The sequence below is a fragment of the Lissotriton helveticus genome, chromosome 7 (genome assembly GCF_964261635.1).
Source record: "Lissotriton helveticus chromosome 7, aLisHel1.1, whole genome shotgun sequence".
Lineage (NCBI taxonomy): Eukaryota > Metazoa > Chordata > Amphibia > Caudata > Salamandridae > Lissotriton > Lissotriton helveticus.
The window spans coordinates 1,074,355,900-1,074,382,446 of NC_136068.1; the positions used below are offsets into that span (position 1 = coordinate 1,074,355,900).

General features: G+C 43.3%; 1 protein-coding gene across 2 annotated transcripts in view; it reads left to right on the forward strand.

The window, feature by feature from the left end:
* Positions 1–26,547, forward strand: part of CCDC40 (coiled-coil domain 40 molecular ruler complex subunit) — an 808,572-nt gene that overhangs the window by 479,618 nt on the left and 302,407 nt on the right. For both annotated transcript variants that reach the window (XM_078654053.1, XM_078654054.1), the window contains one exon: positions 8,148–8,317. In XM_078654053.1, coding sequence (XP_078510179.1) covers positions 8,148–8,317 — 170 coding nt within the window. The remainder of the gene's footprint in view (positions 1–8,147; positions 8,318–26,547) is intronic.

A 26,547-nucleotide genomic window follows, 5' to 3' on the forward strand; every position in this document is an offset into this window, starting at 1 on the left:
CTCAATGTCCCAGCATGCAATTAACGTCTTGCAATTAACAGACGCCCACTGAGAGGGCGGCTACATTCACCAATTAAAATGGCAGTTTCCACAATGAAAGCGAGTTGCTGTTTCCAATTTGCTGCCCCAGATGAAGAGGTCCTTACCTTGAAACGCGTTGGCAACTTTAATAAACAGTGGAATAAGGAAGCAGGCGCATGATACACGAAACGCTGTTGTGTGCCTTCCCGCTGCGCAAGGGCACATTGTATAAAATATATATATAAATATATATATTACGCTCCATGGGGTTGTCCAAGTAGCGGGTAGCACCCGAGCCTGTGTGCGCCTTCCCCAAAGCGTTAGTTGGTATGGGCAGTTGCGTGTTTGAAATAGGCCCGACGCGTTTTGGAAATTTATTTTCCTCATCAGGGGCCAGCAGTAAAGTGCACGACGTCTACCATCTCCCTATATGAAAACACACATTGTGCTTGTGGGAGATGTAGTCCATATATCCTGGATGGATGCACTTTCAAATTACTGCTCGTTCCAAAGGCCCTACCATGAGCCCCAAACATCACTCCTGTCCTCATCCATCACGCAGCTCCACATACATATATAAATATTATATTAATATAATATAATATATATAATATTATATTAATATATATTTTCACTGAAAAAACTAAGGTTAATGTGATGTTATAGTTAGGTGTAAATGTCAGTTTAAACGTGACTTTTTAAATAGCAAACAAACTCAAATTTACATTCACAATGGTGTCAACAGTAATGTCAGTTCCTTTTTTATTTTTTTATTTATTGATCATCATCAGTGCAAAATTTCATCATTTCATTATTACACAGAGTGGGTACCATAGGTCATATATTTCTTGTTAACGTAATAAACAAAAGGAAAAGAAAACGAAAAACCGGAAACAGAGGAGCAATATTTACAAAATCATGTCAAAATTTCAAAACAAGATGCAGCCTCTTAGCCACCAAATATATTTTGTACTACTAGCACTTCCCTTAGCTTCCCTCCATCCTCTTTTTCCATTCTAAAACTGGGGTCCAGATATGTTTCCCTAATTATTTTGCCTTCCAGCCCTTTTTCTCATATAGTGCCTTCTCAAAATTATATGTTGCTAATAGCCGTGTCATCCATTGTTTAAATGTTGCAGGGATTGAGTCTTTCCATAGTGAGGCTATGCATATCCTGCTTATGGCCATTGCTAGAAAGATAAGTTCTTGATGAGCTACAGGGACCCCTTCTTTCACTACGCCCAATACCACTACTTCATTGGTTAAGTTAATAGATATCCCCATTGCTCTGTCCAAAAGTTTTTGAATGGATCTAGGTTAGGACAAGAGGCAAACATATGGGTTGTGTCAGCTTCTGTACTTTGCCATCGTGGGCAGGTTATGCCACTTGTTCCCCCCCAACGAGCTATTCTATGCGGTGTATAATAAAGCTCGAAAATAGTTTTATAGTGTTGTGCCTGGAGGTTTGCTACCTTTAACAATGTATTTCCAAGTTTGAGCAACGTTTCAAACTCATTCCCTTCTAAATTCAGTTTCATTCTCCATTTTTCTGAGACTTTCCCCTGATCATCTTCAGTATGCTGGCTCAGTTCTCCATATATATATGTGAAATTGTGCATCCCTCCTTTCTCTGTACTTGCTCCATAACTTCTTCTCTTTTAAATACCATATTACCCCCTTGCTTCTTTAATAGAGCTGATCTAATCTGCAGATATTTATAAAAATCTCTACGCTCTAGATTATATAGATGTTGTGCCTTATCAAAGGTGATTATGCCGGTGGCGTCTGTGAAATCACCTATAGTTTTTATAACAAGCGCATGCCACCATTTCATTACATTATCGCGAAACACCGCCGGCAATGAGGGGTTATTAAATAGGGGGGTATAATAGTTCATTCTTCCAAGATCTAGCCTTTTCCGGACCGAGGTCCATACTGACATTGCGGCCCCCAATGTCTTAAACTTTACTTTCTTATAGTAATTTGCCTCACTATATGTTAAAAGCCATCCGCTAGCCTCCGGTGTTATGAGTTCACATGTATCTGGAATGCTCTCGCTGCCCCTCCACTTATCTTGAGTGGTGCCCCCCATTAGCCATCTAGCATATTGGAGGACTGCTGCCCAATAATATACCCTAAAATCTGGTACCGTCAGGCCCCCCCGCTCTTTTGATAAAGACATGAATTTGATGGCTCTTCGTGTTCTACCTTTTGCCCAGATAAAGCGGTTCGCGACTCCCTCCATCTCTTTGAACCAATTGCTATTAAATTTTAATGGGATTGTCCTGAAGAGATATAGAATTTTGGGGAGGAATAGCATTTTTATTATATTGCAGCGGCCTATTATTGTCAAGCGCAAGTCGTTCATGTTGTCTAAGTCTTTTTAAAATTTTTGAATCTCAGGGGCAAGATTTTTCTCTACTAGCTTCGATAAATCTGACGTTAACGTTATTCCTAGGTATACCGCTGAGTCGGTTACTCTTTGGTCTGCCAGTATAATTTTATTGTTAACCACGATTTGCGTCTTGCCTTGATTTAATTCATACCCAGATAGTGCCCCAAAGATATCGCCTATCTTTCTATTTCCACCAAAGCAGACACCGGTTCTGGTGATGTAATCGCTAGGTCATCTGCATAACCTAGAATTTTTGTCTCATGCCCATTTAATATTATTGGCAAGATGTTTCTGTTAAATTCTATTCTCCTTATGAAGGAGTCGATATAGAAGGCAAAGAGTAGCGGGGCGCAGGGGCAGCCCTGTCGAGTCCCACGTCCAATGTTTATTGCCCCGCTCACCTCGCCCATAACTCTAAGTCTGATCTTGGGATTTATATACAGTACCTGTAGAGCCCTTATACACCCTTTACCAACATTTGGCTTTTCCAATGCTGACCATAGGAACCCCCACGAGACCCTATCAAAAGCTTTCTCAGCATCTAACAAAATGAGAGCCATAGGGTCTCGTGAGGCTGCTGCACCGTCGAATAGCGTACACACTCTCCTGATATGATCTGCCGTACCCCTCCCTGGGATGAACCCATGCTGCTTGGGTGGGCGAGATTATCTTCCCGATCATTAAACTTTGCCGACTTGCTAAAATCTTTGAATAGATTTTTGTGTTGCTATTCCTAAGGCTGATTGGTCTGTAAGAGCCTGGTTGAGACGGGGGTTTATTTTTTTTTAAGAATACCACCATTGTGGCCTCCCCCCAAGACAATGGGGGTGCTGCTCCCCTTTGAGTTTGGATCAGGAGTTTGGAAAAATCCTCTTGCAGTACAGGAAAGAATTTTTTGTAAAATTCAAGTGGGATGAGATCTGGCCCTACCGCCTTACCGGCGGGGAGATCATTGATCGCACCCTGTATTTCCTCAAGAGAGAAACAGGTCTCCATGGCCTCTTTGTCCTCCACTGTAAATTTTTCAATTGATGCAGACTCCAGATACCATTCTATTTCCTCTCTAGCCACCCCCCTATCTGCATTATATAGCTGTTGATAAAAATCCTGAAATATCGCGCAGATCTCCTTAGGTGTAGTAGCTGTAACCCCAGCGTTTGATATTAGCTCTGATATATCCCCTCTAGTAGCTGCTTGCCTGGTTCTAATTGCTAGTATACGCCCTACTTGCTCACTGTACTCATATTGCTCCTGTTTCCAGGCTAGGAATTTTCCAGCCGCTTTGGAGGCAATCAATTTCCCCACCGCAGCCTTGGCTAAAGCCAATTTCTGTGCTATCTCCTTGATGTCACATTTACTACTAATTGCCTTGACAAGTTCTTCTTCCAGTGTGATAATCAATCTCATCTTCTCCTCCATCCCCACCTTTTCTGCCTTATTGCGCCTGATGGAATAACTCATAGTTTTCCCTCTGATACCCGCTTTCAGTGCATCCCAAACTATCCCAGGTTGCACAGACCCTCTATTTATTTCGAGAAAGTCTTTAAGCCAACTTTCCATATGTGTGACATAATTCCGATCTTGTAGACTCTCTCGAATGACCAGCTGGTTAATTGTGCCTGATTGTTTGGAATTGCTATGTCTAGTACTAGGGGATTGTGATCCGACATTACCCGTGGCAGCCTATTTATCTTAGAGATAGAAATTAACACTGGTGAGATAAAAAAATAATCCAGACGTGCTATGGCCTCGTGTGGCGCAGAATAGTATGTGCTACCTCCTCCAACTGGGTTTTGTTGTTCCCACATATCTATGAGACCATTATCCTTCATTATTTGGATCAAGGCTCTGTGGCTTTTTCTCTTTCGACCTGTAAATCTGTCTGGTTAATCTTTCCATAGGCCATTAAGCCCATTAATATTCAGAGCTCCACACATTATTATTGGAAGAGACCAGGTGGCCATCTGAGTATTAACTTGGTTTAGTATTTCCGGATCGTCTACTGTGGGGGCATATATGGAGCATAGAGTAAAATTCCATCCCTGTATTTGACATTCCACCATAGCCCAGCGACCATAGCTATCTGCAAGTTGTTTTTTTACTGTTACTACCTTAGCCCGTGCAAGTATCGCCACCCCGTGTCCTAGTTCCTTGCGTCGTGCATGTTAAAAGTTGATAACCCTGCTGTTCCAATAGAAACTTGCGGGAGGCCTCTACATGTTTTTCCTGTAGGCATAATATATCAGCGCGTACTGTTCTTAGATACTCTTTCACATCCCTACGTTTCCTTGCATCGTTCAAGCCGCATATATTTATAGTGACTATCCGCATGAAGTTTTTTAAAATCCCCCTTCTTTCTTCCTATCTACCCCACTTTGATTTGCTTTGTTGACTGATGATGATAGTTTTATCTCTCTTTTTACACCCAAACCCAGACCCCCCTTTCCTGTGTTCCCTCCCCCCTCATTCCACTCCCTCCTCCCTCCCCCCGCAAACAAAAGCAAGCAGACTTAAGGTCTCTGTGATGGAGACTGGCGGTCGACCTCCATTTGCCGTGCTTTTAAATATATTCCTTCGTGGTGTGCTTACCTCTAAATCACCCTCTAAACCAAGAATTTCCCCATTGAATGTTTAGCTGTGCAGACTTCCCCTCCCCCCTCTTGTTCTACTCCTCCTCTTTATCTACATGCATCATTTCATGGGAGTGTCAATGAACATAGTCCGTATTTATCATCCATCTCACTGGGATGCAGCATTTCCATTTCCATTTCCTGGTTTTAACGTGTCTATGTAGGCTTTGGCTTGGATTTCGGATGAAAATACCCTGGTGGTGTTTTTATAGATGATCTTGAGCCTTGCAGGATTCATTAGGTATGCCTGGAGGCCCATCTGTCGGCATGTTTCCACCAGTTCTCTCAGCCGCCAATGCCTCTCGACTGTGATATGGCAGAAGTCAGGGGTAGTAAAAAATGACTGGTTGTCGTAGGAGCGTTTGGCATTCGGGCGAGCTTTAGAATACACCTCCTCTCTTAGCAAAAAATTCCCGAAATATACTAATATTGCTCTCGGTCTTGGTGCTCCTTCCTGAGCACTAGTATGATTCTTCTTGAGAGCCAGTGTAAATCGGTGGGCTCTTTGTATTTCCTTTTCCCACTCCCATTGGCTTAATTCCGGAAAGGCTCCTTTCATTAATTTCAGGACATAGGCCCTGATACCGTCCCCTTCTGCCCCTTCTTCGATTCCCAGGACCCTGAGGTTATTTCGTCTCTGACGATTTTCCAGGTCTTCCAGTTTCCATTGCACGTCCGAATACTGTTTATCGTAGGAACTTAGTTTGGCTGAGTCTTTAGCCTGACAGTCTTCCAAGAGACTCGTGCGTTCTTCCAGTTGGGTTAGTCTTGTGTTAGTGTCTGTACAGATTTTAGCCACCTTCCTTACGGCTCTTTGTAGGTTCTTAGTTGCCAACCTATTCTTTTTTCCCTCCGTCCTTGTCTCTTCCTGGAGTTGCTTTATTGATTCCAATATTCTCCATAGAGAGGGGGCATCGTCATCTGTCCTTGTTGCTACCTGTGCCACGTGCTCTGGGTACACGTTCCTAGTGGCAGAATAGTCCCAGTTTAATGCTGCGTCTGAGTTAACTCTGCTAGCCCGGGGTTGTTCACTATCAATTTTTTCCTGGGAGAGAGAGTCTCTTTGTCTCCTTGTCAGTCTCTTTTTTCTTACTACCGTATCCTTGTCCTTTAATCCTGCCCCTGTCCCCACCTCTGAGCTGGGAGTTGAGCTAGCCCGTGATACACTTTCACTATTCTCGGCTTCAGCTTCTGAGGGGGTGGCTGATCCATCCGTAACGGAGAAGAAATTATCTCCAAAATCCTGAGTGTCCTCAGCCCCACTGGGTCCACTACTGGAGGTAACCTCCTGCACTAGCGTGTTCGTGATCCTTTGCTCCTTGCCTGCGGGATCTTCGGAAGCTGCGTTTAAGCCTGGCTCCACAATTGCCTCCTGTTGACCCGGCCATTCTTGATTTTGTTCGGGAGATTGGGCAGCGACAACGGTCTTTTCGCCCCCCCTTCCCTTATCCGTATTAGTTGCAATAGTCACATTGCCCACTTCTATCTCTCCCCACTCTGCTTCCCGGGTAGTTACTTTCTGTCCTGGCCCAGTGGGAGCTGTTCGAATATCTTGAGAGCCATCCTGTACATCTTTCTTCCCTTTTTGGGTTATACTATCTTTGCCTAGCACCGGTGAGCCTTTTTTTGCCGGGCCCATCTGATTAGCCAGAGAAAAAAAGCCAGTTATGCTCTTTAGGCCTCCAATATTTCCTTCCCCTGGCTTTGGACCTCTCCCCCTTGTGTTGCTCCATGCCCCCGTTTCATTTCCCTTTCGTGAATCAACCCGCTCACCTGGGGTATTCCTGGTGCTTTTTCCCATCTCTTTCTCAGCATCTTTCACTGATATTTTTCCCGGGTCTTTAGCTTGTGTTGCTATCTTTTGGGGTATCCCCCCCTGATCTGGTTCTAGAGTCTTCCCCTGTCCTCCACTGGTATTTTTCGGTGCCATCCTAGTGACTTCAATAATTTCAGCAAATTCACTTTCCGCAGCTCTCTGCGCCGAGTGGATCACTAGAAGCGCTCTGTTAGCGAAGCTCTGGGCTCCACTGCCCTGGCTGTCACTGTCTCCACCTCCAGTTCCGCCGACTCCGCAGACTCCGCAGGCTCTCCCGCAGTGTTCCCGTAGCTCCACAAGCTCTGCTGACACCGAGAGCAGAATCGCCGAAATCAGCCTCTCCGCCTCTGCAAAGAGTTCATCCCTGCAACCGTCTGTCATCAGGGTGAGTTTTCTGTTAATAATACCGTCCTGTTTGAGTTATTGGGCACACCTTTTTATCTTTATAATTCCATCGGCATCTGGAGCGATCTCCGTCGCCGTCAGCCAGACGCCATCCTGCTTTTTTAGTAATGTCAGTTCCATTGCCATCATTCATCACAGAATATGTTATGAGTGTTGTCATATGTGAAGTCATAAGCAGTGCATGGTGAGGGTTCAAGTTATAGTTACTTTAGATAACTGTTGAATTTCAGTTTTTTTTTTAGTTTAAAACTTTACATGCCATTTCCACCTAACTATAACTTCACTTTAGCTTATGTTTTTTCAGTGATTTTCTATTTTTTTTTTGGCTAAAATAATATTTTATTACCGTACGAGCCAGATGGCCAATGGGGAAAGAGGCCCTCTTGGCCGATCAGATTGCTCTATTATTTGAAGTTTTTTTATTGCTGGACTCATGCGAGTGTCCTGCGAACCCAACCGACCAGATATACAAATATTTTGAACTGTAATTTCTTTAAAACTACTGAACTAATTTACACCAAATCCGAAAATGCATTCACTGTCTGGGTCAAGATCTAACTTTCTGCCAAATTGTGTGTAATTCAGGTTAGCCATTCGGAATGTAGAGCTCTGTGGAAATTGCATGGGAAACTTGTGTTTTCGGACCACCTACCCCTTTTTACTTGCCTGCACTTGATAGATCACCCCAAAACTTTCAGGAAAGGAGCTGAGGTGGTTCTAAGTTTACATGGAATGGCACTTATAAATTCATTGATCCTAGGTAAAACACATTTCAGGTCTCTCTACTCCCAATGAGTCTTTATGTGATGTTCTTGCATTCACTATTTTCATTATCATTTTTGCACTTTTTTTCATTTTTTCTGAATTTGCTTTCCTGCAGATGAGATCCAGCAGGAGAAGATTGAACAGAAAGACATAGAACATCACATGAAGAACCTGTCCAATGACCTTGTGAAGCTCAACATGCTGCTGAACAAAAACATTAGTGCCAAGGAGCAGCTGGAACAGAATAACCTGCTGATGGAGAGCGATTTTATGCGAGCCCTCAGGGTAAGAATGCATTTTGAGTAAGCAAAGTTTCAATTTGAGAATTATATTGTGCAGTATTGGATATTTGTAGATTCACATGTTTACATTTTTTCACGATGTTAAACTGGGACCTTCTGTAGTCAATGTTAACATAGCAGTAACCCAATGCAGCTAATAAGATTGAAATAAAACATAGACTACTTGTAGCCAATCTACCTCAGTAGGTGATCTGAACTCCAACCAGAAGGTTGGAGGGTTTCAGCAGTCCAGCTCTTCTCAGAGGCACCAACTGTCAGAATTTCTACAGCATGTCTACAGGAAACAATGAATCCTATGAGCTCCTTTCATTTTCTTCAGAAATGTAACTTGTTTGGATGATCTTTCCCAGGGAATTTTTTCCATATCCCTATCGGAAACTGGGTTTCTGGTTGGCAGAGGTATGCACCCTGTTCAAGCAGGAACCACAATCCAAGTCAGGGTATGTCAGATACACACACTTAAATTTACCTGTGCTCACCCTCTGGTAGCCTAGCACAGAGCAGGCAGGCTTAAATTGAGAGGCAGTGTCTAAAGTTTTTGTGCCATAAACAGTAACATAGTGAAGACACCACAAAAAGACTTCACACCAGTTTATAAAGAATTGTTTCTATTTTTATGAACAAAATTACACCAAAACTACAAAAATCCAATAGGTATAACTGGAGTTATGAATTTTCAAAGAATAAATGAAAATGTATTGCTTAAAGCGGCAACTGGGGACATCTGATCGCGCTTGACCGGGGTAAATCCAAATGGTCAGGCTGTCTACGATGGAGCGTGGGTCGGATTGCTGGGACCAAACTTGTCCCGCCACAAAGTACCTTATTGCATCACAGAGGGATCCGAGATGCGAGAGCAAAAGGGATGATGCTCTGTTGTCGAGCTTCCAGCTGAAGGTGATGTGTTGGTTCTGACCTACGCAAAGTTGTGGATGCATCAGAAGTAGATGATGCGCTGTGCTGACTGCGAAGCGATGTCCTCAATTCTCACAGTCATCATTGAGGGAGATACACCGGTTCCAAGCGGCACAACAACACCAATACATGAATTGTGGCTGTTGCGTACTTTAAAGCCACTTGGAAGGGCCAAGGACTGGATTGGCACCACTAGGCGGGGCTAGACTTGCAGCAAGCAAAGTCAAGCTGCTCTTGCATGTGGAAGAAGAAGTCTTTGATGTCCCGTGACTTTAGAACAGGGGGCAAGCCAATATGACCTTGGAGTCACTCTGGGTTCATAGATATAGGTGCAGTGCTTCCTCAGCAGGGCAGAGGATAACAGGCAGGAGGGTGGCATATCAGAAAAGCAGTTCTTCCAGATCAGCAGTCCAGCAGGGTGGCAGTCCTTCTGCAGCAGTTACACCTAAGTTCCCTTTATGTATGGCTATCTAGAGGGAATACACAAAGTCCAGCTATCACCCACCCCAGACATGTATTGAAGACAGTCTGCAGGCACACATGCCTAAGAGCAGAAAAATGCAATCTTTCTAAAAGTGGTATGTTTAAAAAAGTAGCAATAAACTCATCTTTACCAGTTGAAATGATTTATCACTACCATTCAACTGATATGAAGCATGACAAAGCACTCCTACTCAATCAGGAATTGCAGCTCATAAGTGTAATAAGGAATTCCCAATATTAACCTATGAGCGGGGTAGGTCTCACAGTAGTGAAACATGCATTTGGGAATTCTTCACTCCCAGGACATGTAAAACCTAAAAGTACATGTCCTTCTTTTTAATTACACAGTATCCTGCCCTGTAGCCTACGTAGGGCCTACCTTAGGGGTGACTTATATGTAAAAAGGGGGAGTTTAAGGCTTGGCAAAGGGTTTTAAATGCCAAGTCAACATGGCAGTAAAACCGCACACACAGGCTCTGCAGTGACAGGCCTGAGACATGTTTAATGTGCTAATTAAGTGGGTGGCACAATCAGTGTTGCAGGTCCATTAGTAGCATTTAACTTACAGGCCCATGGCATGTGTAGTGCACTCTCCTAGGGACTTATAGGTAAATTAAAAATGCCAATTCTGGATAGGTCACTCAAACCATATTTTAGGGGAGAAGCACTTGCGCTTAAGCACTGGTTAGCAATGGTAAAGTGTTCAGAGCCATAAGGCCAACAAAAAGAAATCAGCAAAAAGGTGAGTCAAACAGACAAAATGTTTGGGGAAGACCGCCATAAGACTGTCAGGTCTATCAATCCCCAGCTGCAGACGGTCCTTTTGTACTGGGAAGCTGAGCCATGTGACTTTAGATAACACATGTCTCTCAAGCAATGTATAGTGTGTGGAGTGAGAGAGGTCTTCTTAAAAAATCCCCATAATAAATGTATTCAATGTCTCTACAAGTAAGGATATGTTGCGAAATACTGCTTCAATAATGGGTCATTTAGCACAAGATCCTCAATGACAGAGAGGGTAATCTATTTTGATCTTTGAGAATAGGCCCCCAGGGTGAGTTTCAGCGAAGACCACCACTCTGCACCCTTTATCATCAAGGCCTACAAAATGCAAGGTAGAGCTAGACAGTTTCAAGGATCTGGTTACAGGCTTCTCAGCAGAATCTTATGCAATCCCCACTAAAATATACTATGCAGTTGCCATGAAGTTGTGGACTTCAGTTTAGGCTGGTGCTTCAACAGAGAAATCCACCACTAAGCCTAACTTTGGGGAGAGTTAATCTCCCTGAGTTTCAAAAACACATTTTGCTATTAGTATCTTCTCCACTAGTGTTTAAAAGCAAGAAGTAATTGGCCGAAGGATCATTGTTGACGTCTGTACCAATAGCAAAGACCTCTTTTTCACAAAGGCAATCTCCACAGCAACGAATATCCCAAGGTGAAGAGGTTCATCCATCAACATACATCCAGTTGAGGTAGCTCACGTTATCGACAGAAGCCTCCCTGTTGATGAAGGCCACACCGTTGCTGAAGTCTACTCTGTTGACAAAAATCATGCTGTTGACAAACATCTGTACCTTATGGCAAAGACTCCGTTGACTACTCTCATCAATGACAGCAACAACTACCATGAGTTTTGCATTACCAAAAACTCTGTTTTTGCTAGCCTCACCAATAAGTATTATGTGCGAGCCATTGAAATGATTCCTCTTCTTCATACTATGATCATGTCAGTCAAGGAATTGACATCAGATTTTGTTCTATTTGGATGATACCATACCGTCTGAAGCTGCCTCTCAAGCAGAAGGTGTCATATTTAGGGGTCTTTCTTACCAGTCTCGAGGCGTTGGGACGGTTCCTGGCTTTGGTTCTTGTAAGTCCTGGTTTGGCCGAGATAGGGGCGACCCCTTCCAGTAGCCACAGTGCTGCCGACAATGAAAGCCTAAGCAGCCAGTGCCCTCCAGAAGGAGTCCGGAGAGGAAAAACCCTGAAGATAAAAAACTTCTGATGTTGATGTTGAGACTCCAGGAAAGAAGGAGAAGACATGGAGACAGAAAACACTGGAAAACCAGGAGCCCAAAAAGTAACGAGGAGAAGACTGGAAGACAAGCTGGAACAGAAGGCACAAGGGGAATAAAGCGCCAACGGAAGGAAGAAATCACCAAATTAAGAGCCACGGGGCCAACAGGAGCAAGGACATACCAGCAGGAACTAACAGGAGGAGGACACATCAGCAGGAACAAGGAGTGTTGCAACGTAAGGAAGGAAAGATTCTGATCCCTTATATACAGAAAAAACAGGAAGTGACATACAGGAATAGGAAGTGACGAAACAGGAAGGAGAGGTGTCGCCATCTTGGATAGGGAAAAGAGTGAAGTTCAATAATATAGGCCCCCAGGAAGGGGGATCAGCAGACGCCCACACCAGGTGAGTGTAATGTCCCAAGGTGCCTCTGGAAGCAGATGGGCTGCTGTGCAAGTATGCTGCATGCCCGAAAACCAACAGGCATCGCGGGTGCTTTCTGTAACACCGTTGAAATGGCCACAGCGGGCCGCGATGCTGTACCGCAGCGCCCCCGAAGAGGAGGGAGTGGCGCCGCGGGCTGCACGACAGCCGGCGAAGAGGAAACGGGTAGCGCCGCGGGTCGCAAGTCAGCCAGCAGCGTAACAGAAGGTCCACACAGCTTAGATATCCATTATGTACAAGGAGATTCAGAAGAAGAAGGGTTCAATTCCCAGCAACCCCTGCAATGTAACAGATGTCATACTCAGATAGACCTTCCTAGGTTTCCACGAGAATGTATGATGAAAGTGCAAATAAAATTGCTGAATTCCATGAAATAACTAATGGAGGATTTCTGTAACATGTTATCCCCAGTTCATCGAGGCATGCTTCCCTCAAGCTTCTCCAGTGGACCTGCCTCCTCGGCTTCTCTATTGGACCTGCATCCTCAGCTTCTGCATTGGACCTGCCTCCTCGGCCACTTCAACCAGAAGAGATGCTGATAACTTATCCTTCAATGACATCTTCTCAAAACGTTTTAGCGAAGGCCTACCACACCAACTGTTGGATGTTTCCTTGTGGCGTGGGACAGGTTAGGGCTCATAATAGTAATGGTGATAATTCAAGCCACCAACCAGATGATGACAAGCAGGACGATGTCCAGAATGGGATACATATGTCTATGTTGAAGACATGAGTACAGAGGTGGCGCCCAAAAACTCTCACACTAACTTCTATTTTGTCTACATGTTAATTGACAGAGCATCACAAAAATTAAATCTCCCAATAGCTACTGGGGAGAAGACATTTTGTTTGTTAAAGGACATGACTAGATGATCAATAACATTCATTTGCATCCTATACCACCTTAAGGAAGATGCATGATGAACGTATCTTAAATTTCTACTTTGATATACTCATATAAAAGCCTTAGAGATAGCACCATTTCAAGACAGACCAGTCACATCAGATGCAGCACAGGGACTTTAATGGAATTCAGCTGCTCCATGTGCTGTGAATGTGGATGATTGGACACCATAAAAAAATAGAACTCGATTGTTAGCAGCAACTTCCATGAAGATGCCATTATATCATTACAGCACCACATTTATAGAGAAACTGACAGAAGAATGTCATGAGTTAGCAAAGACTATCCTTAAAGGAGGAATATTACATTATCTGCACTAATAGATGTATCTCTTGATGCCTTAAGTGCTGGATCTGATGGAGACATCTGGCCACATTTTCCTTACTTTAGAATTCTCCCCCAAAAGCGAGACTGGATCCGGAAAAGGGTGCAGCGTGACACCGTATCGACGCCATCCCCTGATGTGACTTTGACGGAGTCCATAAAACCCCTGTGCCGACGTCTGTTCCTACTTTTCCGCACTTGCAATGCGGATCTGAAGCTGTTAGAGGGCCGTTTTTTTGGTCTGTCTTGACATTTGTTGAGGTAACAGTGTGCTTTTTTATGATGTCTTCAGGGTTTAAGCCCTGTGGATCTTGTAGCTGACAGATGTCGTCTACAGATCCTTATACCGTCTGATGGCGGTGCCTTGGAGAACTGAATGAGAACAACAAGGACCCCCTGATTGACCGATTTTAGATAATTCCTAGGTCAGGGATATAACATGTGAGAGTAACAACCCAGGCCATTAACAATGAGCTTGTAAGTAATAAAAAATGAGAGGTAAAGAACCAAATGACATAAAAGATACTTGCTTTTTTATTAGTTCCGTGGATTTGAAAAACAAATTAAAACATTAAAACTGATTATACATTATTAAAATGTTAACCTATTCACAAAAATAAGGTACAATAGACAATAAAATTCACAAATTCATACAATTATATCAAAAAAGAGAGAATTAATATAAGAAGAAGTAGGTGGCATAGAATTGTTATCTCGACGCGCGTTTCGGCGACCAGCGCCTTCCTCAAGAGTAGCCACGTTTTATCTGTAAATATAACAAAAAATGATTCAACAACTTATCATAAAAGTTATATAATTCCTAAAAGAAGAAACCTAAATTAAAAGATATAAATGATTCATTTATAACAAAAAGCAATCCATTTAGTGTTTAAACTCTCATTATACAAGCAAGGAAAAGACAACAAATTTGCTTCATTCTAGAACATTTCATTGCTCAGAGTATCTTTGATACTGAAAAGAGGGGATGGGGGGGCAGTGTGGGGAATGGGGCCAAAAAGGAGTAACTCCATAACTTTCCATTTAATATAATTTCACGATGTTTTAAGGTGGATAGGGTGTAGAATCATAGAGAGGTACATCTAGATAGTGACCGGATTTGATACACAAAGGAATGCCTATTAGGTAACAGATAAATTCATTCAATTCAATTAATTTCCCTTCCTCATTTTAAACATATTTACCGTATTCTTTCAATCAACTTCAGAATCACTGATGTAAGTTGATGAAATCCTTGTTAACTTGCGTAGATAATATTCAAGTCCTCACTGATCTAAAGATGGTTTATAAATATCAAAAACGATATCATTATTATAGTACCTATATGTCTAATCTTTTATTCTTTTCGTACAAGGAGTGTGTTATTCGTCTTTACCTTAATTTTCTGATGATTATTAACAGTTCAGTCCTGACGTTATGTTCTACATATGGAGCTCATCATGATATTGAGAGTGCCAAACAAGTTAACTGAAAATAGAAGACCGTAAAGAAAACATGTTTTAAAATAATGAAGGAGTTTTTTTCAGTGAATCAGTTTTTTCAGGTAACCCTTACTTTTCGGATTTACCTGGTTCAAATAAATAACGCAAGCGACGATGCTCCCAATCAGTCAATCTCAAGAAAATTCAAACGATCTAAAATCTATGGATTCAGACAAGAGGAAATGAAGAAAATACAATTCAAATAATTGCAGATATAGGGGCATTCATTTCCTACGCAATTTTTTTACATATACGCTATAACTTCTGGGTTGCTTTCTAATGCTATAGTAGTACCTTCAATTTGCGATATTTAAAAGTGCCACCTGGTCCGTGGAAGAAGATATTGAGGATTATCTCGACTTGACAGTCTAATAATATGTTTTGCCCGATGTCCTCATGATATGGTGGAAATTCGGATATTCTCTCTGTGTGGTTAAATAAAATATAGTTGAAATGGGGTAGTCAGTTCTAGCGTAACAATCGGGTCACCGCGATAAATTAAATTACAAAGAATACTTCAAGTCGATTAACCGCACTTTGAACTCCTAGATTAAGAATATCCAGAATATAGACTCCCAAAAATAAGAGCACTTTAACATATTTGATGAATGACGAGTTCAATGTCAATGGTCTATAAACCATGTATATATTCCCGATGGAATGGTAAGTTCATGGAATTAACTAGTTCTAACGGTTGTTTCCCTCCCAAAAAGGAACCGAGGGTCGAGTTCAGATAAACCCCGTGGATTTTCATGCGCTTACCTTTAGATTAGGGAAGAAAGTATGTGGACCAAGGGCCGCGACCGGTGCAAGCCTCGGATATTCGATTTATATCATTCGCTACTCGGTAACCTGGCGTTTTTAAACCGTTATTTGATGACGGACAAAACGCCTAGTTGGATCATATGACCTACCACAGAGATAGAAAGTGGACTAATAAAGTCTGTCGGTATAGTCATAGAGGCACTAAAAATAAATAACGGACTAGACAACCGGTCATGCACTTTGCAAGACATTTTATACTTCCACCAGATGACTTTGAAAAGACAGGCTCACAGGTCTGTAGCCTAGTTTTCACAAGTGATATTTTAATCCTCTATGCGTATTAGTGACTTTACAGAAACGAAGAATATCCAAACATAATACACAAAGATAGCGCGACCGGATCCAATGAATATGTTGCTATCAATGACATACGCAGTTGGAAAAGCGATTGAATGTAATGAAATTTCACAACCATGCTATAAAATATATCCGAATAAGTACAATGATCCAGTACTAATTACTAGATCAAAATATAAGTCTTTAATTGATAGTATGTAAGAGGATCTTCTGTAGGAGTTCAGTTCTTATTTCAGGAAGTTTCACCCAAAGATTAAAGAACGGTGGAAAGTAGTGAATATTACGATTATCCTAAGAAATATGTCCGAATAAGTTCAATGATCCAGTACTAATTGCAAAATGAAAAAAATATATATATAAATCTGTAAATGAATACAATATTGTCAGTCATAAACAGATAGTATAAAAAGAGATCTTCTGTGAAAGTTCAGTTCTTATTTCAAAGGATTTCACCAGAAGTTTGGGATGGAGAAAGAGGTCGATTTCAGTGTATCGCATTCTCCCAAGGACAGTCACTGTTAAGACCATTTCTAAACGAATCTAACACAAAGATCCAATAGACCTCACGTTTCTTCCTAACTGTCATACCTACTTTAGAATCAGGCGTCAGAATTTTCTCCAGGATTCGCCATTTAAAATCATCTGGCCCATGGTTATGTTCCCAAAAATGTTTAACCATGGGTGGCGTCAACTTTTTTGTTTTAATAGCTGAGCGATGCTCAGTTAAACGGACTTGAATACTCCTGGATGTTTCACCTACATACCCAAGTTTGCATGGGCATTGGATATAGTATATTACATTGGAGGTTTTACAATTCCATAGTTGGTTAGCAGTGGTAGTGAAACCATTATGTGTAAAATGTTCACCAAGAATAATCGATCCACAAGATTTACATGAGGAACAAGGTTTTGTACCTCTCACTGGTTGATTGGTGTCGATTGATTTCTGTATTAACTTAGACTGAGTATGAGAATCATTAAAGCGAGAATGTACAATAGGGTCTTTAATGTTTCGATTGCGACGATGAGCAAAAAGGGGTTTCATTAATTTATTCTCTTCTGTACAGTTACTGTTTAAAATGTGCCAACTTGAATTAATGATTTGTTTTACTTTGGCATTTAAGGTGGAATGTTTAGTTATACAGATAACTTGTTTCGTTTCTTTGGGCGGTTTAGTTTCTAAGAGGCAATCTCGATCATAATAACGCGCTCTTTTGTATGAGTCCCTCACAAGTCTGTGAGGGTACCCCCTGTCGATAAATTTAGATCTCATAATGCTTGCTTGTTTATCAAAGTCCACAAGGTCTGAACAGTTTCGTCTCACTCTCAAGAATTGAGAGAAAGGAATACTGTGCTTTTGATTACGGGGATGGAAGCTGCGGTAATGTAGCAAAGTATTCCTTGCTGTTGGCTTTGTGAAAAGGTCCACTTTTAAGTTACCTCCATCATTAATGATCATTATGTCCAAAAATTCCACTTTTTCGGGACTGATATGTGAAGTAAATTTTAGATTGGAGTCTATGGCATTAATCTAGTGGATAAACTCCATCAGAGTCTCTCTCCCATCAGTCCAGACAAAAAAGATGTCGTCAATATATCTGGACCAATGGGAGACAGACTCATAGAAAGGGGCAACTTCATTATCAATATATTTTTCCTCAAAAGAGGCCATGAATATGTTGGCCACCGATGGTGCCACCGAAGCCCCCATACTCACGCCCTTGATCTGGCGATATATATTATTACCAAATGTTAAGAAATTTTCAGTAAGAACTATTTCTAGACATGCAAGTACAAAATTGGCAGGACACTGAATTTGTTGATCTTCTATAAACTATTTAGTTGTTTCCAGTGCTGCCGTTAACGGAATATTGCTATATAGAGACTCAACGTCTAAGGTGACAAGTAGATCGTGTGAAGAATTAAAAGGCAAATTTTCTATTTTAGTAATCCTATGTCCTGTGTCCCTCACATAAGATTTAATCTTATTAATATGGGGGCGAAGAAAGTTATCAACATATTTGGAAAGAGGTTCCGTGATGGTACCTATAGTTGATACAATTGGCCTAAAGGGGGGATTTTCTTGGTTTTTATGAATCTTAGGCAGCCCGTATACACAAGCAATTTTCCCTTGGTTACAATTCAAATAGTCATATTCTTTAATAGAAATGTCACCTTTGTCAAGTGCTTCTTTGGTCAATAGTTGTACTTCTCTAGAAAGAGAGTTGGTAGGGTATGTTTTAACATTGGTATAAAATGAAGAGTCGTTTAGCATTCTAAGCATATTTGTTTCATATAATTGTGAATCCATGACTGCTATGCCTCCACCTTTATCGCAATTTTTTATTGTAAGGGTCTTATTTTGCAATAGAGATCGGAGAGCTAGGTGTTCTTCTCTATTTAAATTATATATTGGCTTAGGAACAAATTGTGTGGCTTTGTCTAATTTTTTAAGGACTACAAGCTCAAAGGCTGCAACTTCAGGTCCTAGTTGTTCCAATGATGGACTAAAAGTAGATGGAAGAGCAAGAGTATTAGTGTTAGCCCTATCATAATCTGTATCATTATTTTGGTCAAAAAATCTTTTTAATCTAACTTTGCAGAAGAAAGAAATTATGTCACAGTGTAATTCATAAAGATTGACAGAGGAATGCGGAACATAAGAGAGACCTTTTGATAGGAGGCTAATAGTTGATTTGTCTAGTTGAATTTTGGAAAGATTAAAAATAGGGATTACATCCCCGGTTTCCAATATTGACGATTCCTCGTCTCTCCGATGAATTGGGGTTCCTCCTGCTGGTAATGGTGTTGAGGCTTGTATCCTCATCTGCTTTGGCCCTGGAAGCGAACCCTTGGGCGTCCCCTGTTCCCCCCTCGGTTGCCTAAAAAAGATTGCCCTTGATTACGCTTAGCTTGTGCAGAATTAAAATTATTTTCTGGCTCATAGTAGGCATCATTGGGGTCGCAATCTGAATCCGATGTTTCAGAGAACGTATTAACTCTTTGCTGCTGAGTCTTGTTCTCATCGGTATAATGGTTTTGCTTGTAAAAATCTACTCTTAAATATGGATAAGTATTTTCTATTGTCCCAAATCTTTTATCCTTTGCTAATTTATCATTTTTCCGTTCATCTAAGTAATTTGCAAAAGATTCCAATTCTTTATTACATTCTTCAATCTTTTTCATTGCTTCATCTATATCACCCATCTTTTTGATTTTATCTTCCAATTCTTCTACTTCTGTTTTAATTTCTGCCGCTAAGATTTTTGCTGTTTCGACAATTAGGATCATGAGATCGCGAGAACATCTGCTCGCGATCATGCTCCATTTGTCCAAAAAGGCTTTATAATGGACAAATAAGCCCGGAATATTTCGTACTCGTAATCCAAATGGAATAACACCTGATTTAAGATAAGCAAGCATAAACTCACCAGTGTGCCTTGGAGAACACCATGACTCCGAGGGGTGTGGTTCTTGTTGGTGTCGTCGGGAGAAGTCTTTGAGGGCGTGTCATAAGAAACCTCTGATCGTGTAACTATCAGAGGTGCCGCTGCATCGTCAATCCTCGTTGAAGTCCAGAGACTGATCGAGAAGCCGTTCGCGTGAGGGGCCATCTCCATTGAAAGAGACTCTGAAGAATAAACAGTCAAAACGTAGGTGCATCTTCAATGCTTTCTCCCGGCCTTCGGTTGCAGAGCATTCACAGAAGTGTTCCCCACACCTCCCTAAATTCCCTGGAGCCAGGACAACTCTAGCCCAAATGCGGGAGTATTACAAGTCCCCACATAAAGGCTTTGGGCCCCTCTCTGGTCTGCCTTCTAGCCCCAAGGAGGGGAGAGGTGCCCTGACTGCATCTTTGCCGGCGGGTTCACCATCAGTGATATTTGGGCCCTTTGAATCGTTTTCGGATTCGAGCTGGCGCCAATGTACAGCCCTTTAGAGCTCCCACCTTCAGCTTCGGGTTGCATCAGCCACTGACGTCTGTAGCACCGATCAATACTGAACCTCTTTCCGATGTTGATACGACACCACACCTGCGCAGGATGGCGTCATATGCAGCGCTGATGGCGCCGTCTGCTTTAGGCATTTCTCCATCTACCCTATGACCTTCTATGAATGTTTTGCCTATTGAACTACTTCCTTTTGAAGGTGAAGGGGATACTTTGGGAAGTCCTGTCCAGTCTCTTTTGGAGGAAAATTGACTGACTGAACTGGGTGAGGTTGGTGGACTTGATTCCTCCCCAGTTTCAGATTTACTTTCTCCAGCTGTTATGGCAACAGAGAAGATTTCCTCTTATGTGGACGAATTGAGGAGAGCAGCTGTGGTCTTTGGTTACGAGTTTCCCTCATTGGAATTATCCACAGATCCGTGGAGTTTCTTCACCAAGATGAGACAGGAGTGGAGCCTTTACTCCTGTATAATGAGTCTCTAGATGACCTTTTGTTAGGAGCTGGGGCAAAACCTGTTACGGGAGCTTCAGGCATTGACCCACCCCTGTATCTTTCGTCATCCCACCATGAAAGCACCGGTGGTACAGGCTGCTGTGGCTTTGCTAGACCCTAGTGTCCTTCCCGTGATTCCACCAAATAGAGTCCATATGGCTGGAAACCTGTGGGAGGTATATATTCTCTTCTGTTAGTTCAGCCTTGAGATCTCTGAACACAGCATGTGCTTAGGGAATATTTTCTCATTCTTTATGGGACTCAGTGGAGCATCTGCTGTCTTTTCATCCAGAGGAAGCTAGAGGTTGTCTCCAAGTGGTGCTAGATGGCCTGGAAGTGGCTACATTCACAATGAAATGTAATAGGGACTTCAATGATTCAGTGGGTAGTGCTATGGCTCAGTCAGTTGCGCTGCTCAGACTTACATTGCTGCGTCAATCTGGGTTTTCAGAGGCAGTTCAGTATAGCTTGAAAGATATGCCGTTTGATGGTTTACATTTGTTTGGTGTACATGCGGATTTGGCTTTATAGCGATTCTGGTCTGGTCGGTATGACAAAGCCACCTAGACATGTCTTTGAATGTTTTGGTTGGATTCTTTCTTTCTGACTTGTCAGGAGGAAATGTCTATACATGATTGAGTTGGAATATGCATTTGAGCTGGTGGCCACCAGTGTTGTGTTTCTGCTTACTGCAGGGATTTATGGTTATTAAGTTGTTACCTACTAGCCTAAGATATGTTTTCTTAATTTCTTAATTATTATCAATCAATCAATCAAGGATTTTTAGAGCGCACTACTCACCCATAAGGGTCTCAAGGCGCTGGAGGGGGGGGGGGGGGCGGTCGGGCAGCTCCAGGTCACCAGGAGAGCCAGATCTTGACGTTTCTTCTGAAGGCTTGCAGTGTGTATTAGGTGTGGAAGTGGTGACTTTCTACTTATGGTATGTAGATGACGGCTTTTCATATATGTATTTATTTTGTGATCCTTATTTGGTTGCTGTCTGATACAAAGGTCATGCATATTTTTATTTACTCCGAAGAGGAGCTTATGCTCAAGGGTTAATAACCATTATCGTTTGTTCCTTGCTCTTTGTAGAGCATCTTGTGTATGCTGGGTAAGCAGTCATATATATAAACGTGCTGAACTGGGATCGCTCAGCTTGTGAAGTAAAGACTCTCATTGGGAAGATTAGAGTTGCCCCAGTATTGGAACTTTCATAGATTCCCCTGCTTTTGTATCATTCCCCGTCGTCGGAATGGGAGTCTCAGTAACAAAAATACCATAGCAGTAGGTACAAAAGAGAAAGAAAAAGGCCTAGGCCTCATTCCCTTTTGTAGATTAACAAAACAGGGTCTTGGCTCCTACCACAGCAAGGCTAAGCCAGAAATCTGAAATAAACAACACAGATGCCAATACTGCATTTTACTCTCTCGTGTCTGTTACAACCCATATGAACAAAACATACCGGTCTGTTTAATATAACGTCACTAGTTTATTGATTTATTTGTTCCACTAGTCCGTAATTTATTTTTCAACTTTTTTTTCCTCAAAAACATTTTTTTGTGCATATACAAAAATGTACAATTAAATACCTGCCTCAACGCCTACTCCTGGATTAACTGCTCAGGTGTCCCCTCAGCCTCAGACATCCTTTCCGCAAGAACCTTCCAGGCCGGCAGACGCCCATGATGATTCCTCGGATCATGGATCTGATCATACGACTGAATGGGATGAATACATCATTCCGGACCCTTCATCTCCAGTTTCGGATCCAGTAGATTCCCCGCCAGCGGACGTAGGAGGTTTCCATCAGCTGATGGAAAGAGCAGCTGGCAGGTTCAAATTGGCTATGCCTGCGGTGGCCACGGATTGTTTCTTGTACGACTTCAAGGAACCCTACCGGAAGACAACAAGGTCCATACCTAGAGTAGATAAGCTGTGGAAGGAAGGCCTTAAGTCTATGAAGAACCCAGCGTCGGTGGTCCCTGTGCTACTGCGTCTGCATAAGAAATACAGAGCACCTGACGATGGGCCAGCGGCCTTAACGGGCCATCCCAAACCAGACTCAGTTATTTCGCAAGCAGCGCAGAGGAAATCCCACAACCCCTCTGCTCCCTTAACAACTCCTCCGGACAAGGAAGGGCGGAGATTGGATAATGCTGGAAAAAGATTCTCGTCGATGGCAAGTCTTCTGGTGCGAGCTGCCAATGCCTGGCGATATTGGGCAGATACGACCGCCAACTTTGGTGTGATGTTGCTCCGTTCCTGGACCAGCTACCTCCAGAATCAACATCAGAGGCAAAAAAGATCTTGCAGGAGGGAGAGGCGACGTCAATGGAGATCATTGACTGTGCCATGGACATTGCAACGACAACGTTTCGTTCTTTGGCTGGGGCTGCAGTCCTCCGTCACCAGGGGTGGCTGAAGGCTACCTGGTTTCGCCGGAGATTCAAAACAAAGTCCTGGATCTTCCCTTTGATGGGGAAGCACTATTTGGGAAGCTAATCGATGACACTCTTCAGGAGATCAAAAAGGACACGGAAAACGCCAGATCCTTGGGTACCCTTCAATACCGCAAGTCTCCTTTTAAGGGTTCCAAAGGCAGAGGTAATAACTACAGGGGATCCTATCAACAGCAGCGTTATTCATCCAATGGCTCAGGTTCCCAGAAGTACCGCCAGCCTTATCAACAGAGACAAGGCCAATCTTCTAACTACTCCAGACCTTACAATAAGGGGAAACAGGCTAGCCGGGGACGGGATACGTCCAAGCGCCAATAGCGGCCTCCTGGCTCTTCCTACCGGACCCTCCTCCAAGAAGTCATCAGTTGGAGGCAGAGTAACCAAATACCTTCAGAATTGGTCCAAAATAACATCGGACTGTTGGGTGCTCAACATCTTTTGGAAAGGACATACCTTGGAATTTACGCAAGTCCCTCCACCCAAGCCCCCGGCAGCCATTCTATCGAAACACTTGCGTCTCCTGCGGCTCGAAGTCCAACAGATGCTCCTGAAAGGAGCGATAGAGCTGGTCCCCTCCAATCAAAAGGGACAAGGATTCTATTCCAGGTTCTTCCTGGTAAAGAAGACGCTGAAGAAATGGCGCCCCATTTTAGATCTCAGGGAGCTCAACACCTATTTCATCTCCCTGTCCTTCCGGATGGTCTCTCTCCAAGACATCTTGCGGCTCATCAGCCCGGGGGATTTCATGGCCACTCTCGAACTCGAGGATGCGTACTTCCATGTCCCGATTCACCCAGCACACAGGAGGTTTCTACGATTCACAGTAGCCAAGAGCCACTTTCAAGTCAGGGTTTTACCCGTTGGTCTTCGCTCAGCCCCGAGGATTTTCACAAAGGTGCTGGCGCCTGTAGCAGCATTCCTACGAAGAAACTATTTTCAAGTCTTCCCCTACCTGGACGACTGGTTGCTGAAGGCCCCGTCCAGGGACGCAGTGCGGGACGCTGTTCGGGCTTGTACAAACTTGTTTCAAAATCTGGGACTCACGTTAAACAAGGAAAAGTCCTCCCTAGTCCCGTCCAGAAAAGCGCGTTTCTTGGGAGCCATCCTAGATTCAAAGCTCTCGAAAGCCTTTCCGACCCTGGAAAGGAGGGAGAAACTACAAACCTTGGCTCGGGACTTACAGGAAAGAAGGTGTCTTTCAGTACGCCGCTACAAATCTCTGCTGGGGGTAATTTCATCATGTATTCCCCTGATTCCTCACTGCACACTGAGGATGCGTCCTCTGCAGGAGCAACTAGACAACCAATGGAAACAGGTTCACGGATCGTTCGAGGACAAGGTGACCGTCACTCCAATGATGAAGGAAGCGGCCTGATGGTGGACAGATCAAGGCAACTTGTCCCAAGGTCTATACTTCGTAAACAACCCGTCTCCTCAAGTAGTGACAACGGACGCGTCATTGGAGGGTTCGGGAGCAGTGATGCAAGACCTACATGTCAGCGGCCATTCGTCTCCTCAGGAGCAACAGCTCCACATCAACCTTTTGGAGCTAAGAGCAACAAGACTGGCAATGCAAGCTTTTCTTCCCCGCTTAGGAGGTTCGCAAGTGCTTATCAGGAAGGACAACATCACGGCCATGCACTACGTGAACAAGGAAGGAGGAACCAGATCTCGACCGTTTTCGCAGGAAGCTCAACAGATCTGGGAATGGGCGATACTTCACGGAATATCGCTAAACACTTGCCAGGAGTTCTAAACGAGAACGCCGACAGACTGAGCAGGTCATCCTCAGTCAGCCACGAGTGGGAGTTGAACCAGCGAATTCTGGAAGAGGTCTTCAGCCAGTGGGGCAGACCGGAGGTGGATCTCTTTGCCACACCGACCAACAAGAAATGCCAGTCTTACGCAAGCAGATTTCACCACCGAGGGTCATTGGGGAATGCGCTTTCAATAGCCTGGTCAAGGATATTTGTCTACGCCTTTCCCCCCCATCCCTCTGATCCCGCGGCTCATCAGGAAGATCAAAGTGGAGCCGTGCAGGATGATCTTGATAGCCCCTGCTTGGCCGAGACAATTCTGGTACACGGAACTCCATCTGTTGTCGTTAGTTCCTCCTCTTCCTTTGAGGACTATACCAGATCTCCTCACAATGTCCGAAGGACAGGTTTGGCACCCAGATCCACAGTCATTACACCTGACAGCATGGCTCCTGAGCAGCGAGAGTTATGAATCTCCCCATCTCAAGCGAAATTAAGGAGGTCCTCTCCCAGACAAGGGCTCCTTCAACGAACAGGACTTACTGTCTTAAATGGAAAAGATTTTGTATCTGGTGTAGGAGAGAAAAAATTGACCCCTTTGCTTCCAAGCCTCATCAGCTCCTACCTTATCTGCTGTCCCTGGCTAAGTCGTGACTAGCCCATTCGTCAATTAAAGTTCATTTGGCGGCCATTTCGAGATACAGGAGGTCTGGGTCCGGACCTTCCTTTTGGTCTTCCAGGATTGTCAAACAATTTCTTAAGGGCTTGTTCAGAGTCTATCCACCAGTGAGGCATCCACCTCCTACTTGGCATCTAAATCTAGTCCTTTCTCAGCTCATGAAAGGCCCATACGAACCAATTCATCGTTGTGACATAAAGTTCCTTTCATGGAAATTGGCTCTCCTCCTCGCTCTTACATCGGCTAGAGGTGTTGGAGAGTTGCAGGCCCTTACTATCCAGGAGCCTTTCCTACAATTTAAAAGACCCACTGTAATCTTGAGAAATAACCCAAGGTTCATGCCTAAGGTACCCTCGGACTTCCACTTGAACGAGCCGGTTATTCTGAAAGCGTTCTTTCCTCAACCGGCTACACCAGCGGAAAAGACACTACATCCTTTGGATGTACAACGGTGCTTAAAATTCTACTTAGATCGCACTAAGGGATTTCGGAAGTCCTCTCAATTGTTTGTTGCCTTTGGTGGTCCAAGCAAAGGCCTCCCGCTGTCCAAACAGGGGATATCAAGATGGATCACAAGTGTCATTCTGCATTGCCACACTGCGGCAGGGAAACCTCTGACTGGCAGGATTCGTGCACATTCCACAAGATCAGTGGCATCTTCAACGGCCCTCTTTGCGGGGGTACAGATTAAAGTCATTTTCAGAGCTGCTACCTGGAGCAGCGTTCACACCTTTACTAAGCATTACTGCTTGGAGTCCTTACAGCAAGAGGATTCGGCAGTAGGCCAGGCTGTCCTGAGGAACTTCTTCCAATAATTGGTGAGCTTTCCTTTCTATCCCACCTTCCGTTGTTTACACATTTTGTATCTTTGTATCATGTTGGCTATTGCAATGTATTTATGACACAAAATGTGTTTTTTTATTGCTAATTGCTTGCTACTCTGATACAAAAGCATGGGAATCTATGAAAGTTCCAATACTGGGGCAAGAAAACAAGTTACTTACCTGTAACTTTGGTTCCCCAGTATTGGTAACTTTCATAGATTCCCATGCGCCCACCCTCCTCCCCGAGGAAAGCTCAGCCTACAACAGATATGGTGACTGATACACAACGGCTACGAAAATCTGAGGCTCTGAGGTTCCTTCAGGAGGGTTCTAAG